General features: G+C 30.8%; 1 protein-coding gene across 1 annotated transcript; it reads left to right on the forward strand.

Annotated features, from left to right (window-relative positions):
* Positions 1–1,134: 1,134 nt before the first annotated feature.
* On the forward strand, positions 1,135–8,019 carry LOC113398744 (serine protease Hayan-like). The gene is made up of 9 exons (XM_064216921.1): positions 1,135–1,296; positions 3,171–3,214; positions 3,365–3,470; positions 3,984–4,046; positions 4,504–4,577; positions 4,745–4,924; positions 6,100–6,301; positions 6,711–6,874; positions 7,731–8,019. Exons 1-9 carry the CDS (start codon positions 1,263–1,265, stop codon positions 7,971–7,973), a joined length of 1,110 nt encoding a protein of 369 aa, XP_064072991.1. The 5' UTR covers positions 1,135–1,262; the 3' UTR covers positions 7,974–8,019.
* Positions 8,020–18,038: the final 10,019 nt, after the last annotated feature.

Genomic DNA, 18,038 nt, shown 5'->3' on the forward strand with positions numbered 1-18,038 from the left:
ATGACAAAATAAAGTTTACTTGGAAAATGATTAATTGTAAAACTATTAGAGTCGACAGTTGCAGCTCCAAAGAATATATAAATATAAAATAAAAATAATAATAAACTATTAAGTAGTGACCGGGAAGTATTTGTAATTTTTTTTAAACTTATCTTTTAACTTAATCAAATAAGGTTATCTAAAGGGATACATGAAAAATATTAAAAACATATTTTTTGTAAATAAGTCGGATTCTATTGCTGTGACAAATCAAATACTATTATAATAAGTTCACTTGGTCAGAAATTATGAATAACCCAAGATAAGACTTATTTGTTCAGCATATATGTAATTAGACAGGTGGCTCCAAAATGTTTTACATTTTTGTAAACATATACCATAATACGTTTATTTAAAATAATTATACACGTTTCTTAATAGTCTTTTCTTTTACTAAATATTAATATAAAAAAGAACTAAATTCTATAACAGTCGGGCCAACAAAACCGTTGGTCCTGCACCTGATTCTGGTCGTGTTGAATTTGATATCTCATAGGACGATGAGAGTAAGTGATTAAAAAATGCATCTGTATTTGCGCACGTATTGTGCTTTATTATGTCCTGTTCTGGTTGAACGCTCGCTGGATCCGAAATCATGACCAGGTGTATTAAAATAAAAAAATGTTTTAAAATATTAATTACTAGTGTCGCAGCTTCGCTCGCGTTTTAGTGGTTGGTTGTCATGTGTTAGGTAAACAAAAGTAGCCTATGTCCTTCCTTGGAGTTCAAGTTTCCTTCGTACCAATTTTCACCAAATTCGGTTCATTGGTTTGGTAGTGAAAGAGCGACAGACAGACAGACACAGTTACTTTCACATTTATAATATTAGTATAGATATGTCAAATTAAATAAACCATCCAACCTTTTAAAACGTCAACAGCTGATAACCTTTCGTATGATCAAAAACATTTGAATACACTGACCATTTAAAACATTAATATAACATGGTTAGACATTATTTACATTTATATTATATTATTAGTCGAACTAATTCAAAATGAAACAGCCTGTATAAAGCATTTTATCGTAAATAACAATAACAACTCTTCGCAAACATTCGCAGCTTCGATTATATCATTAGTTAGTTACTGGAGTGGATTATTGAAAATAAATGTGACGCAATAAATATATTGTTGACGTACATTAGGAATTGCATAAAAAATAATTTATAAACAAATTGTTGAGTAAAGCATGATTTTAATAAACAATTAAATATTTTTGACATGGAGTTGATAGTTTTATTCATATATTGTTTTGGTAAGTCTAGATCACTTATAACGAACATTTACACAATTTTCATTTTTTTTTTTTATTTATAATATCTCTTATGCTTTAAATTATAATAGCGACTAACGATGCAAGTTTCCGTGCATGTTTTTATAATATGTATATCATGTAGTTTTAAGCAATATTTTGTGTGGCTGTACCAAAACGTACAGCAACGTTATAGTCCGAGAGACAGCATCTAAAGTTACATAATCATTTTGACATTACTGACATAACTTCTTAGTTCCTTCTTAGAATGGTAAATAATCGTTACATAACTAATGTATATAGGCAGTGGTGACCATTAGGTGACCCATTTGCCGGTCCGGCCTATATTATCTAGTCATTGTTAATTATTAAATTTCATTAAATTAAGTACAACTTATTGTTTACGAATTCATGCAAATAAGTGACGTGTGCACATTAAATCATTTTAATACGTCAGTACTATCCTAATTATTATTATCAATAAATTCAAGGTTTTTATGTCGTATACATACAATGGACTGACGAACCACCTGTTAACTTAAAAATATTAATTGTGCCTCCTTTCCCCAATGCGCCAACAACCTTCGGAACTAAGATGTTACCCTGATACCTGTAGTTAAACTGGCTCACTCACCATTATTTTATATCCCGACTTGTCTGATCAATCAAAGTTGAGTTCGATTAAATTGCCACCACACAAGCTACGCTGCCTCCTGTGCTAATACTATAGACGGTATATGAGTATGCACGACGACCATTATTTAAGAACAAAATTAAATTGAAAATGATTTTCACAATCTATTGTGATTCGCGAATGATATAATGTAAACCTTGCGTCAGTTCATAATGTAGGTTTTTCTAATACATCCACTAACACGAAAACGAGTAGTCAATTCTTTTCACCAATGAGATATAGGTACAAAATTAAATTGATACTTTAGTTTTAAATTTATGACTTGAGAAATCTAAAAACGATTAAAGTTATAAAATAAATGTCCGTTAATGTCACCTCGAATACGTCTCTTCAATTTGGAACCCGTCTTATAAAATTAATGTCGAAAGATTAGAACGTATACAGCGTAATTTTATCCGTTTTTTAGCTTATAAAGATTGCAGTTGTCCTTATCGAGCTCAATATAATACGAGGCTGGCTCAATTAAAAATTATATCGCTTGAATTGCGCCGTAAAATTACTGATGTCTTGACCTTATACAAACTAATTCATGGTGACATATCTACACCTGAATTAATCCAGCATATCAACTTATCAGTTCCTCGTACTTTTCCTAGACGTCCAATTAAAAAATCCTTTTGCACGCCAACATCTAAAACAAATTCAGGTAAATATGCACCTCTTAACAGAGTCATGAATTCGTTTAATGACTTGTCATTTAACGGCGATATTGACATCTTTCATAATAATAAAACTAATTTTGTTAAACATTTCAAAGATCTCATTGTTCGATCTCATACCTTATAAGTACTATATTTAAGTTTTGTTTTTTCTTTGTTAAATTTTCTAATTTGCTTTTATATTCCTCAGTACAGTATTTTATGTTTGTTGTCTTAATTTCAATTATCAATTTGTTATTAAAATTTGATTTTATATTCTATATAGGTTAGTTTGGTTTATATAAACTATATCAAAAATATTTTTGAAGGTCAATGTTGTTAACACCTTTAAAGACGTATCACTTTGTATGTTACCCACATAAGATATTAATTTTAAGTGCTTAGTGATAAGGTGATGGTATAACTTTCTCAATAAATAAATAAATGTCCCACTGCAGAGCAAAACTCGCACAAACCCTACTTCTAAATAAATCAGCACCTGTGCTTAATTTGTGGTATTTAACATCGTAATTATACTATTCCAGCTTACATTTCAAGCGGCAATTCACTGTCAGACGACACAAATGAGGTATGTTATGTTTTATATAAATAAAACATCTCTCGAACTAGTCCAAAAATCAGCTTTCTCGGTTCATTTTCATTTCTCGGCCACTTTATTGTATATAATGACTGGAAAAAACGTAGTAATTATGTTTATTACTTAGTCGTATTTTTTCAGAATATTTACAATAGTGTCAAAATAGATTTCCCCTCCGACCCCTGTGATACAAGTGCAATACATTTACCAGATTATAATACACCTGGTCGTCGAGTAAGCGAAGTCAGTAAGTAATGGACGTCTAGATACAATCGGTCGCGACTGGAGAGTTCACGCACAGAGCCAATGACTTGTTTTATTAAATAATTTTGCCTTTTTTGAGGATTGGCCTGCCATTCGAAAATCGGCCCTTTTTTAAATAGTTCTTAATGTAATAGCTGTATACCCAATAGGATATCGAATCGTGCACATTATTCAAAAATAAATTTCTTATACTATTAGAATTTACAGATAGTGTGCCGACGAATTCCACGCAAACTAAAACTCAACAACTAACTATCTAAGGGATTCATTTTCCAAAAATCGTATCCTGTTAGATCAAGTGGTTTAAGCGGTGTGTTGGACGTCAGTCAGTCATTTTTGTGTTTTATTTTGTAGATCTTGTAATATAAATTCAATTACTGTACTATACATAAGTAAGTAAGTGTCAATAATTCCTATTGACGATTGTTTTTTTTACAATGTTCAGCGTCTTTTTTCTTTAACGAATATGATTTTATTGAAATAAAATTAATTTCAGAATGCTTCGAACACACTTGGCAATTGAGGTATAATCAGATAAAAGAGCTCATGAATGCAAAATGTAAGTGTTTATAACCAACTTGTGTATTGTTTCTTTATCTTAAAGGACAAAGAATAAGTAACCAAAAAGTATTTATGTTAAACTTGATGATTCACGAAATGCTTAATAATATTCATTTCTACAAGCTTTTATTTAACTTGCAATGTGAGTATGTACAGGGGAAATCCTGCAACTCAATTTAGAAGCAGATATCTAACCTTGAGATTAAGCTCAAATTTTCTATAAACTCGCGACAAGCTTTTACATATTATATCATATAAATTGTGTCAAATGTGAAATGACATTTTAAGTTAACAGTAAAAGTTTTAGTGTAATTTTTTTTTCTTTTTAGCTTATTTGCATAAAAGCTTGTTTTTAAAAAGGTTTTATTTTTTCTTTTAATTCATTATATAGCACGTTCTCAAAAGTATATTTATTTGATAATTGTTTACATTAAAAATTATTATATACATTTTAGGTGATAGAATAAGATATAACGTTATTGGACTGTTAGGAGGTCAAAGAGCAGAAAACGGGGAATATCCTCACATGGTAATATTTTTAGAATACATAAATTATTTCAAACATATAACCGAAATATAAAGTAGGTACTACATGTAGTAAATAGTTCTTTAGTCACTTTTAAAGTTTCTTATTTTACAAATTAGTTTAGTACTATATATTAGTTAATTTTGCTAAAATTTATTCAATAATTTCATACTGCCATCGGCTGGAAAGGAACACATGGCAGTTGGATCTTCAAGTGTGGAGGTTCACTGATCAGTGAACGATTTGTCTTGACAGCAGCACATTGCTCGCGGGTTCGGGAATCTGATAATACTGTCACTGATCGAAAACCCGAAATGGTACGACTGGGTGGACATAGTCTATTGGATTTTGTAAGTTTAATTCCTTAGCTATATAAAAATAAGAATTGGTGGCAAGAAAGCTAGCAGCATTTCCCAGTTGAATCGCAATTCCGAATCGAAATTCTGATCCTCTGGGCAAAAAATTAACAAACCCTCCTGTTAACAGTGCAGTTAATAAGAGGTGATTTACTTTTAACAAACAAGGTCCAAGTAATTCAACTACAAGTAGAACAAAGGCATAATTTTAAAAGACGTATATGTCTGTATCTGCCATACAATTCAGCATCATCATTGTTCGTAAATGTTAAATATTGTGTCTATTGTGTCAAGAAAATCTACTAATAGCAAAATCAAATAAAAAAAACTCGTTGCTTGAATGGATTGTGTAAATGCGACTTTTCTCTTCTTCTAATCTATCAGGAAAAAATACATCTGGGTAACTGGAGCTGGGATTTTCTTTGACTTAAATGTTGAATGGTCGAATTAAATGTAACAATTTAATGCGTATTTCTTGTTTTGTTTCTTATTGGTGAATATATCTAGAATTGATTTTACGTATTATCAGCAATATTATCCTCCCGATATTTTTTTCTGATTAATATATCAAAGCCATAAACAAGTCAAAAAAGTATCACGCCTTTCTATTGTTGAAATTGTGAATTGTTTTGTCTTGACTTCAAACAAAAACCCGAAGAAAAAGAAAGTTCAGCTCATGAATTTTAAATTTTTCTGAGTCAATTTTGGGTGATGCGCTTACCGACGACCAGCATTTTATTTTTATTCATAAAAATTATGACAGCAAATTCTATTCGATATTTTACTACCACCAAGTACAAGGCATTGCACAAACCCGTCTGGGTAGGTACCACCCTTTCATCATATATTCTACCGTCAAACAGCAATACTTAGTATTTTTGTATTCATGTTAAAAGGATTAGTGAGCCAGTGTAACTACAGGCACACGGGACATAAATCTAAGCTCTGAAGATTTGGACGCAATGGCATTATAAGGAATATAAAATTCGATATTTCTTAGATTGCCAATGTCTAGGTGCTGTGTGACCAGTTGTCATTAAGTAGCCCATTTTCCATTCCGCCTACCTATGATATAAAAAAGACTTAGAAAGTTGTAACGATATCCGTATCAAGCCAAAATTTAGAGACGAGTATTATTATATTCAAGAGTTTTATTTTTTCAAATTCAGCATCCACAAGCAAACGATGTTCTCATAAAAGACTTTATAACTCATCACCGCTACAAACCACCGCGAAAATACTACGATATCGCACTCATTAAACTTGACGCAAAAGTTTCGTTCAGTTGGGATATTCATCCATCTTGCCTCTGGACTAAATTTGAAAACCCTGGAACTGGAATTCTCACCGGCTGGGGAGTAATAGATCTCTGTAAGTAATACAGCAACAAATCCAATTATATATCGACGTGATACTTTTTAAATGCAATATTCATTTCTACTATAGTATTACTCAATAACAAAGGTGCGCTACCCCACGTTTAATATTAATTATATAATTTAATTTGTTTTTGATATCTTTTCTCTTACGTTAGTCACGCCAACATTGCGATGTCTTTTAAGCACGGGTGTCAATCATATTGTTGTTTATAATTTACCGTGGGCGCGCCTTCGTGAGTGTATAGTTATACATATGTCCTGTAAGCGTTATACCTAAAGTTGATCCATAATTTTCATATGATTATTAATACAATTAAATATAGCATCATAAACATATTGAAAAAAAACTCTTTTTCCAAAGAATTAAAAACTTCAATGGTTTTTTTTTTTTTTATTTTTAGCCACCCGTATGACTAGTCCCGTGTTGCAAAGAGCGAATATACAAATAATAGATTACGAAGAATGCGACAAGAAGTTAAGCCAAAAAAGAAACAGGAATTGGTGGGGATTCATGCGGCACCAGCTGTGCGCGGGGAATATTTCCGGTGGTGTCGATACTTGCCAGGTACATGACACAAATATCTGTGAAAAAGACTTTAGAACTCCGGTAGTCACTACCAATTCACGCAAAAGTTTATAATCTGATTAAAACGTAACGAAATAACGAGAGTATCGTTTTAGAACTGTTAATTATGACGCACGTAATACGTTTTGTAACAACGTAGAACGTCGTAGGGTAATTGTCGGTAAGAGTATTATAGATTACAATAATGAAGTCTAGCATTAATATTTAACTTAAAATTTAGTACTTTAGTCGAGCAAATTCGGATAACTAGTTATTTATAAATTTCAAAGCGTAAATTCAATAATTCAGTCACATTCGTCTCTCAGGCGAACGAATAATAAAAACCGATAATAAAACATTGTAAAATTGAAAAATTACATAATTACTATTATTTTCTAAAACAATTTTTTAATTCAAAAATATTATTATTCTATGCAAATGATTATCTTGTCATTTAACGTTATTTATACGCAGAAGGCGCTTTTTTCTCCACAGGATTGTGATTAAATAGGGCACGAACTTTTACAATATATATTTAGGTATTGTGACCGGATTTTACATTTCAGTCACAGTATCTGAAGTCAAAATCACATGACTTTGATGCAAACGTACTCCTGACTGCTCTACTAATTCAAAAAAAATATCAAATGTTTATCATTAGGATCAGTCAAATATTCCTCTTCTAGTCTAACCTGTCAATGTGTGGTGTTTTGTCTTAATCATACGAGCATTCAAGCTCTAAATATGCTGGTGTGACATAAACGATGTACCAATTTTAATAGATAATCAATTTCTTTATAAAACTAGTAAAAAAATACGTACAATTCGAATAATATTAATATAACTTTTTCCTAAGGGCGATTCAGGCGGTCCCCTGCAATCGTTGATACCGCTGAAACATCCTCGAACTGTATTGAAGTGGAATTTGCATCACATCATTGGCGTGACCTCTTTCGGTTTCGGATGCGCACGGAAGGACACTCCCAGCGTGTACACCAGAGTGGCGAGTTTCATCGGTTGGATAGAAAAGATTGTCTGGCCAGACAGTTCATATCGACATAATGCAACCAATGATAATCGATTTTATTTTAGAACCTAATCGTCTACTTGTTTATGAAACAAAACAATTATTTAAATAAACGAAAACTGGGAGACTCGATATTATTATTTTTCATTCCTATACATTATGACTTACTATTTATATTCGCGTTATTTTTATCAAATATATGGGTATGAATTTCACACGACGATAAAAATGGTGTACCCCTAGTTATCTGACCATCCGTTTTATTGAACATTTTTTTCATTGTACATAATTTGGAAACGATACATTCGAATTTTTAAGTAAAAGCTAAATACAGATAAGCCAATATAACAAAATTAGCATTCGGTAAAATCCTTATTTTAACCGAATGTAACCGGAGACTTTTCGGTGGCATTCAGAATTAGGTGAATCAGTTTCGATCAATCAACACAAACTAGTTTGTAACGCATTCGCATACCGTTATTTGCTAAAGTCGGTATTCGGTAAGCCCCTGACAAATTAAAAAACATTCCATGCTTCTGTGTTTTCGCGTTTTGAAGACATTCATGTTATATAATATAAAGCCAAATAATGTAATATGCGTTATTTAATGTGTTTTTTTTGAGTTTTCATTATATTTATTTTATTAAGAGGACTACAAGAGCTAAGTGCCCTTGAGAATCGCACGCACACACTTACAAAATCGACAAAAACGGCAAGCCCGTGAACTAATGGTTAAGCGAGGTGACGAGGTTACGCCCAAATATTCTAATAGATGGCGCCAAACCGAGCGAAGTAAGATCAATCATAAATCTCATAAAAAATAGATAGGACAACAGAATTGTTTTTATTCTTTCGATGTTAGTTAACAAATGATTAAAAGATAAAACTGATTCAATCAAACTTACAATATTTTTATTTATATTTTGTATACAATAAAATAGACAGTTTTAACCTTTTTTTTCTTTTATTTATATTATTATACCACAATTAGTTCTTATACTAAATATTAAAACATATTTTTTTTAACATTTTATAAAAGTTTGATAATCTATTTATATAATAAAAATAAAGTGTTCGAAATCTGTAGTGTAGTAACCGTGGGATAACATATAGCGTAGTGTTTGTTCGTTTTATTAATATCGGTTCACAAAGAAAAAAAAATATATTCAATTTAAAAAAAAAATCTAAATATTTACTAGAAAAAAATGTCGTCAAGTCGATTTGGTTGAATCATTGGTTAACTAGGTTAATCATACTAGGTTTAATCATAAATCTCATAAAAATAGATAGGATATTAGAATTATTTGTATTGCTTTTGACTATTATTCGAAAATGATTAAAAAATAAAATTGATTTAATTAAACTTAAAATATTTTATTTATATTTGGTACTACAAAAAAAAACATTTAAGTGTTTATTTTTTTTATTAAAACCTTTTATTTAATTTCACTTGTATGTATGAATGTATGGACATATGTCCTGAAATCTTGCAATCAATATTACACCCACTTCCACTGAAGCTATGGAGCTGAAAGTTGGCACACATATTTAGTCTCGATGACAATGCACAATTCATGAATTGCTGCCATATTCAATCCAATATGGCGGACGTTACAAAAAAAATAAAATTTTTGAATTACGTACAAATAACACTTCTAAATATTCTAGTCCTCTAACCTTACTTTTTTTTTTATTATTAAAATTAGTTCATACATAACTTTAATTCCTATTATAAACAAAATCGGTAAAATTAAACTCTTACGCAATATAAATAGCTTCCGTGTTATTGTTTTCGACTTTATATATTCTGTAAAAAATAAATATATGTTAGTAATTATATTTTTATTAATTATAAAAGTATTTAAAAAATATGTATCTAAATATGCCATAGTACTTTTAATGAAAAATATCATATTGCTTCGAGTTCATGGGGATCGAATGTAGTCACTCTCAATTGATGTTTTCCTTACTTTGACCAAATACTCTATCGTAATATTTAAAGAATAGCTCGAAAAATCTGATTCTATGCGAACTGATTGCACATTTTTTCAAATAGATGTTTTCAATATACATAATTTATAAAAAAAAATATGTTTACTAATAAAATACTCTTACCTTTTAATATCGTTCATATGTATGTTCGGCGCTTAATTTATATGAACGTTTCTTAGTTTTCCTCAAGCGTTTTGGTTTATTTCCCATATTTACACAATTAAAATTTATAACAAATAATATAATACAAAACAAATGCCTTATTACTACTACACTATTTTAACTTAATATATTTATTTACAAGAAAGAATAATATTTATTATAAGAAACCATGAAACAATGAATTTACAATTAAAATTACAAAAAAATATCTCGTAACGTAATGATGCGGCGAAAGATCTACACGTCTGTATAGCATCAGGCCTCAGCCAGCAATGTCTGTACACGGCGTTTACGCACACATGCGTACGCATTTTGTTCGAAAATAAGATATCTGAATATCTGATTTTTAAAAAAATCTTATTGATTTTACTAAAAAAGTGACACAGAGGTAAAGTAGTATATTGCTTGTAGAATAATCTGACAAAAAACCAGAATTATTGAATGTACATAAGTATAGTTATTATTTGTTAAAAGATTTTTTTTAGGGGTAACTGTGCTTTTTTTCTATCGTGCCAAATTAATTGCATCATGTTTTCAAAATAACAAATAACTAGCATGTATCCTGAAGAATGTCTGTGTACGTCAATATACGTGGTGAGCCCTTACTATCATGTGGGCATTTTCTCGTTAACGTACTTATATTCTAAAATTTAATAAAATAAAAGTCTAAATTAGAGATAAGGTAACTCTTTTACTAACCTTAAACGATTGTTCTGTAAAATTTAGCTGCATTCGCTGTACGTAGGATTTATCAAAATTATTATTTTTTATTAAAAAAGGCGATTTATTACAATTGAATAAAAACCTCAGGGATGCACAATCTTCAGGGCGCGAATTTAGTGGGACTATATAAATGGTTGAAAGATTAATTTCTCGCTAAAATTCAAGCTTCATCTGAACCTTTGCTTGAAACAGCCATGATTAGAATATGTTATAAAAGCACGTCACTGCAACAAGGAGTAGTGTTCCCACAGTTCGTTAACTAATTCTTGCGACACCAAGCTACAAGAAACAAAACTAATGACGTCGGCAACCCGAGTACTTGAAGCAAAAACAATGACTTATAAGCGGTAGCGGTTATTTGATATTGAGCCATTTACAACATCAATTTTTAAGAAGATAGTGGTTTGCAAATACATTTGTTGACAACTCAACTTAATTATTATTATTTATCACTTTAGGTAATTGTTTTGTATAAAATAATTTCGTTATATTTATTTGATACTTTGTCATTTGGTCACTCTTTACAATAAAAAAATATCTTATGGATTTGATTACAATACCTTTGATTATTATTGAGAATGAAATAGCAGATTATTAGAGTTCACAATAAAATCCACGAAGTATAATTACTTGATAATTCAGTCAAAGATATCTGGACTCGAATAGTCCAGATAAATAATGTTTAACTAACTTAAATAATATTGCACCACTGTTAAAAGTAGGTACCCCACAAGCCTTACCATGAATTGTCCCTTCACTTCTAGGCGATGCCATCAGCCATTTTCAATTAAGTATTATACAAAAAAAACTACATATACTTATCAGACAAAAGTTTAATGTAAGTAAATAAACTATGGACGAAAAAGAAATCCAATCCACCCTTAGCCCTTTCATATAAATTAACATTTAAAAACTGAATAAATTACAAAAAAAACGCTACAAGTTTAACTCTTAGTATGTTATATAATTTATGGTTTGAAGCTAGAAGGGAGACGCGGCAATTAGCCGTCTTAACGAACGCTTGAAATAAATATCATTCCCTGATTAATATGGAACCCTGATAAATATGTTGATATTATTCAAAATGGCAGTAATTCATGGTCAAAATCAGACCGACTGGTTACGCTATAAGAAATACTATATTCAGAGATGCTTAAAACAACGAACTAAATTTTAGAAATTCGTTTAAATTCTTTAATTATTTTAATATTTGGATCTGTTGCTGCTTTTTTTAAAGTCGAAAATTAAAGTTTCACACTTGATGAATGCTCTGGTTCTTATTGGGTTTCTCTTTTCAACCAAGTGCTCTATTCGCCTTATCACCTTCATCAGTATCGTATTATACATTATCAAATGTCCATTAAATATGTTCCTCATGGTAGTTTCACTGCATCTGTATCTTACATATTATGCCAACACTAAATATGTATTTTACCGCAAATGCAGATGTTTAGTAACGATTACAGTAAAACTGCCCCGATGCAAGTATGTCAAAGAGATAATCCTCTTGATTTCTGTTGTATTTTGGCATTTCCCCAACAAAATCTTGGATATGCGGACTTTAAAATGCAGGCCCATTAGGCACTCGGCCCCTCGAGAAATCTTTAGAAGCCAAAATTGACTGCACTACCGCAACCTGCTCTTAACGAATATTTCGCGTGTGGCGAACCGTATACTGACGAGCTAAATTAGCCAAATATGTGACTGAAAAATACTTTTGGCTTCAATTACAATTATGTCAATAATTTCAAAACATTTAAAATACCAACTAACAGATGGTGCCATTTGCGTTCATTTAAGACAAGTTAAAATATCGCGGTCAGATAAAAGTAGCATCATTAATAAACATCAATTATATGCTACTTTATTAAAAAAATCCATATTAATAAACAAGTTTCGATTTCATTCAAAAATAATAAATCTTAAATAAATAAATAATAATTTTTTTCAAAGATTTAAATTTGCTACTTTTTAACTTTACGAGAATATGTCCTAAAACTATGATCCGTGTACATTAGAACATTTTTAATCGAAACTAAACCGTAATTCATATTTAATAATTTACCTTCTAATCTAGGGAGCCTTCAATTTGATTATGTACCTACGGGGAACCGGGCACGAAAGTAACACTTACATTAATTTCGATTGCAAACTATTAATAATATTTCCGATAAAATGTATATTACCCCATAAAACTTTCATTTATGCACTAAAAATGTATATTATAATTTTATTTTATTATTTGCTTTTAAAAACAAATGTTACTTTCGTTTCAAGTGACATGAAAAATAGAGATACATAATGTTTGTTTTCATGAATAACAAAAAACTATATAATTTTTCCTGCTGTTTAAATAATAATTGAATAGCATTCTCATGGCAGTAATGAGATCAACATATTAATTTTCCATAGGTAAGAGATGTTTCGGGGATTTTTTTTCCGGAAAATTCCGGTTAATGTGGAGGTCCATGATATAGGGTGTCGGGTGTGGGGTCCCTGAGGAATGTATTCTTGATCCTTTTTTCTTCCTCATTTCCGTAAATGGCTTGCCATATTTGGTATGAGCAAATCTGAGATTGTATTGTTCGTCGATGATACCTCATTAATTTTTTAAATAAATAGTCGTCAATTGTGACATGACGAGGTAAACAATTCTCACTCTGACATAGTACATTGGTATAGTGCGAATAAACTACTTCTAATTAAAAAATGTATTAAAATGACTACACCTAATGTAAAACTTGTCAGACGTAATGTTAATGTAATTTTTAAATGAAGAAGCATTAGACATTATAATAACACTTTATAGACAAAACATAATGGGGCCCTCATATTATTAAGTTGGAACTAGACACAGTTTTGCGGCAATCGCTGTCGAAAAATGTTGAATATTAACAGATGTGGATACAGCACGACCGGTATAATAAAAAATTAAAATAACTATAGTAAAGGCTTTAAAATGTCAATTATTTCTAGCATCCTGTTGTAAAACCGCATACCCCCCAATAGTACTGACTCTATCCAGTCAAGTAACAGGAGTAATAAGTTTGTATTTATGATTGCTATGAGTTTCACATTTTCTCACAATATTATTAATATTATTCTGGACATTCATAACATTACATAATATATATTGAGAAGCAACAGTTGATTTCCTTAAATTTATGACTCTACAACCAAGAAGCTAAAGAATCATTCTTTAGCTTCTTGGTTGTAGATTGCGCGAATAGCCCTTTTCTGCAGCATAAATATCGTATGGATAGCGACTGTGTTACCCCATTGCATAACAGCGTGAGACAGTATACAGTTAAAATAACTGAAATATACTAAGCGAACCTATCAAGTCTAATTTTTTTGACCGCAAATGCCACAGAACTTAGTCTACTCGCCAATCCGTTTATATGGAGGATTCATTGCAATTTGACATCAATAGTAAGGTCAATTAAGAAAAAAGCATATATGATATAAGATTAAGCTGACTCGACTCAGGGGTAGGTGGGTAGATAGGGGCTGGACACAAGGTCTTCCATTGATCGATTGCTGATTGACATCAGTTTTTAAATTTTTACATTGTGTGTACGAAATTTTATAATTATTTTTTATAATTTGGTCTAAGATTATTTACGCTAAACCAGTATACTATCTATCTATCAGAGATAGGTTTGTTTAAATCGTCATGATACTGTACCTATTTTCTATTAATTGTAAAATCTAAGGAGGTATCATCAGCAAACAATACCTACTATACCATGTTTGTTCTCTACAGAAACAGGCTAGTCTTTTATGTATATGAGGAATAGAAAAAGTCCAATAATTGATCCTTGAGGGGGACCCCATACTAACTGAGAATCCAGAATCGTATTTTTAAAACGTCATAAGATAATAAATATTAATAATAAATAAATAAGTCAAAAGGTCGAGCGCAGTCTCTAATTTCATAGTTCTAAAGTTTCCTGATCAGAGTTTCATGTTATACACGATCAAAGGCTTTGGGTAAGCCACTGAATATTCCCGAGACATCGTTTGACTCCTCTCAGGTTTCACAGATACTCTTTATTTTTTAAGGACATGTGATAAGTGTTACCTAGCAAAATTTTATAAAAGATAGATAGCAATTTTTTATCATATGTTATTATTACAAAATCAACTATTTTTGGTTGACTTGACGACTGCTTCTATTGCAGTACACTAATAATAATTTGACATCTTATATTTTGGTTTCTGTTCAAAGTCATTTAAATTAACTATTATTAACTATTTACACCACTAAATTACTTTCCCTAACGGTTGCCGAGTCAGTGATTAAAGAAAATGTAAATCAAACTTTAATTGTACCAGTGTAGACAACAATGAGATTATACGTACATTTCATTAGATGTTAAGAAAACAACTGATCGGTGGGGGTATTTCTGTAAACGTAATAAAATCAAATATTATTGTGATTGCACCTTATCAAGTTAGTATAGTTGTGGTCAATGTGGTATATTTCCTGACCTAATGAAACTTAGTTAAATTATTCCAATATATAAATCTGGTAGTTCTTCAGACTTCAGTATTTCTTGGTGGTACGGCTTTGTGCAAGTAAAGTTACAGTAATCAGTATTGTTGTGTTCCAGTTTGAAGGGTGAGTAATCCAGTTTAACTACAGGCACAGGGGACATAACATCTTAGTTCCCATGGTTGATAGCGCATTGGCGATATAAGGAATGGTTAATATTTCTTACAGCTCCATTGCCTATGGGCAGTGGTGACCACTTACCATCAGGTGGCCCATATGCTCGCCCGCCAAGCTATAACATAAAAAAAATTATATCATGTATAATTATATATTATCAACTTCAGCAAAACATTAGAAACAAATATCCTAAATCTATAAATGATTAACTTACATTAACTAGTAATTCTAGAAAACTTTTAGTAGTAAATTTATTTTTGAGTTGCCAATAATAATAAATAATCATTTCTAAGGCGAAGACGGAGCACATTGGCAGTATTGACGAAAGACTACTGCGTATTCCTTCATTAACACGTGCGTTCTTGTGTTGTCTTGTTCTTGTCTGGTCTTGTGCTCGCTAGGGCTGTCATAGGGAATTTCTGTCAGCCTTCTTTTCCATCTCTGCACAGGGGCGGGCTGTCATTGGCCCATACGAATAGGAGAAAGCTTTAGGCTCTATCTTCACGTCCAACTGGACTGGATGACCGTGGAAAGTCACCACTAATAATCTGCGGTGTAATGCTACGATACCGGAGATTAAATTCCGGTAAAGTGCAGTTCGTATAGCACTTGTTTCCTTGGATATTCATAAGTCGAGTGGTCCCCATGACATCTTTCCGATCGCGCTACGGACATGACTGATTGTGTTCCGGCACCGGTTTAAGTGTGTCTTTTCCGGCAACCATACGCATTAGGCGTCGCCCCCTCCTCCTGGAAGACTGCTTTGGTGCACTTGATCTTTAAAAAAATACTACTAATCAGACCTTCCAATTATAAGAATATAGACACCTCCTTGTTCTTCATGATAATGGAGTCCATTATTCCCACTTACTGGAAATTATGCAACTGAATCACCAGCTTTTTGGCAAATTAAAGCATCAAGGTCGTTGTCGACGATGCATGCTCTGACTTAAAATTCGTCAATTCTGATGTTCGACAATTTTTGATTGATGTTGACAAACAAAATTTCAATCAATTTAAATCGACTACAATTTATTAGGATTTTTGTATCGATATTGAAAGAGTTATGAATAACTAAACCGAAAAGAAAGCTTTAAGGGAAACTTTCTTCAAATAAAACAATAATACACATTGTAAAACGTTTCTTTTTATTCTCTCTATAGTTTTCCCGTAGGATCTAACGAAGGAAGTAATTTTTAAGTCGTGACAACTTGAATTATCTATTTTTGCATATGGAAATGTTATTTCCAATTATATATAAAACAAACTTATTCGTTAAAATGTCATACACAAATTATTTGATTCGTAGAAAAGAAACTACATATTTAATTTTGTCGTTTAATAAAATAAAACTGTTAGTATAGTAATTGGCTTATGCCCGGTTTCTCTATGTAAAGAATCGTCAATGTACATCATTGAATGATTGTTTTTTTTTTTTGTTACGAATAAAATTCCATTAAAGTCGTTGTTATACGTCATGTAAATGAAATGTTGATATTTACGAAAGGTTTTTAATGGGATAATTTAGTAATATGCCTCGTAGACAATATATCATACTTAAACAAAACGAATCACTTTTTGAATGTAGTAACCGGACATTAGACAACTTGCTTACCTAATTTCGGTTGCCTTGCCTCCCTTAATTTGATTACACTTCTTGAAATTCATTTTAGACTAAATACTCGAATAGCCATTCGGTTTTATATAAGTTATGTAAACACTTTAGTTAGACACTGATTCCTCTCTTTCTATCCACATTGATTTGATATTCAAAAGAAGGAGACAACGGTACTGTTTAACTAATCAACCCGACAAGACCATGAACAGGTAAAGACGTAAATTGTTAGAAATGTTAAACAAAAATGTACACATTTTTTGATGTTTGAATTAATCATCACCGTTACTAAACTTTACATTAATTATGAAACTAAAATTTTTGTTTGAAAAATAACAATCGAACCTTACTTTATAGTACATTTATTATATGTACACAAAATTATAAAAAGCTTAGTTTTAATTATAAAGCAATAATAATATTGATAGATAAAGACAATATCATACAATTTTACATTCATTTAATTATTATTCTTTATCTATAAGTTTAAGGAACTTATATATTGAGAAAATCTTAAGTTACATAATTTGACTTTTTATTACATATGTTTTATTATCTGTTTTTTTTTAATAATGGTTGACAATAGATTTTTGACCGTGTACATTGATTTTAAAGTTACAAGCAAATACAGTACCAACAAATGATTGCTCTTAAAAATTAATATACAAATTACAATACACTTTTGTTTGAGATGAAATACATTTTTTTTTCCATTACTATTTTTTTATAAACATTTATATATTTTTTTATATTGTAAGAAATGTTGCCATTTATTCAATCTCTATGGTAATAAAAGGTTATAAAATATGCCTTTTTGCCATGTCCCCCAAATAACACTGCCGAATTTAGAATAAACCAAAACTCCGGTTTATACCGCATGAAAATATAATTTAATCTCGATCAACTTGTTACAATAAACCATTTTACTCAGACTAATATTACAGATATTCATGATGACTGCTACTTATTT

Source organism: Vanessa tameamea, chromosome 14 (genome assembly GCF_037043105.1).
Source record: "Vanessa tameamea isolate UH-Manoa-2023 chromosome 14, ilVanTame1 primary haplotype, whole genome shotgun sequence".
NCBI classification, from domain to species: Eukaryota; Metazoa; Arthropoda; class Insecta; order Lepidoptera; family Nymphalidae; genus Vanessa; species Vanessa tameamea.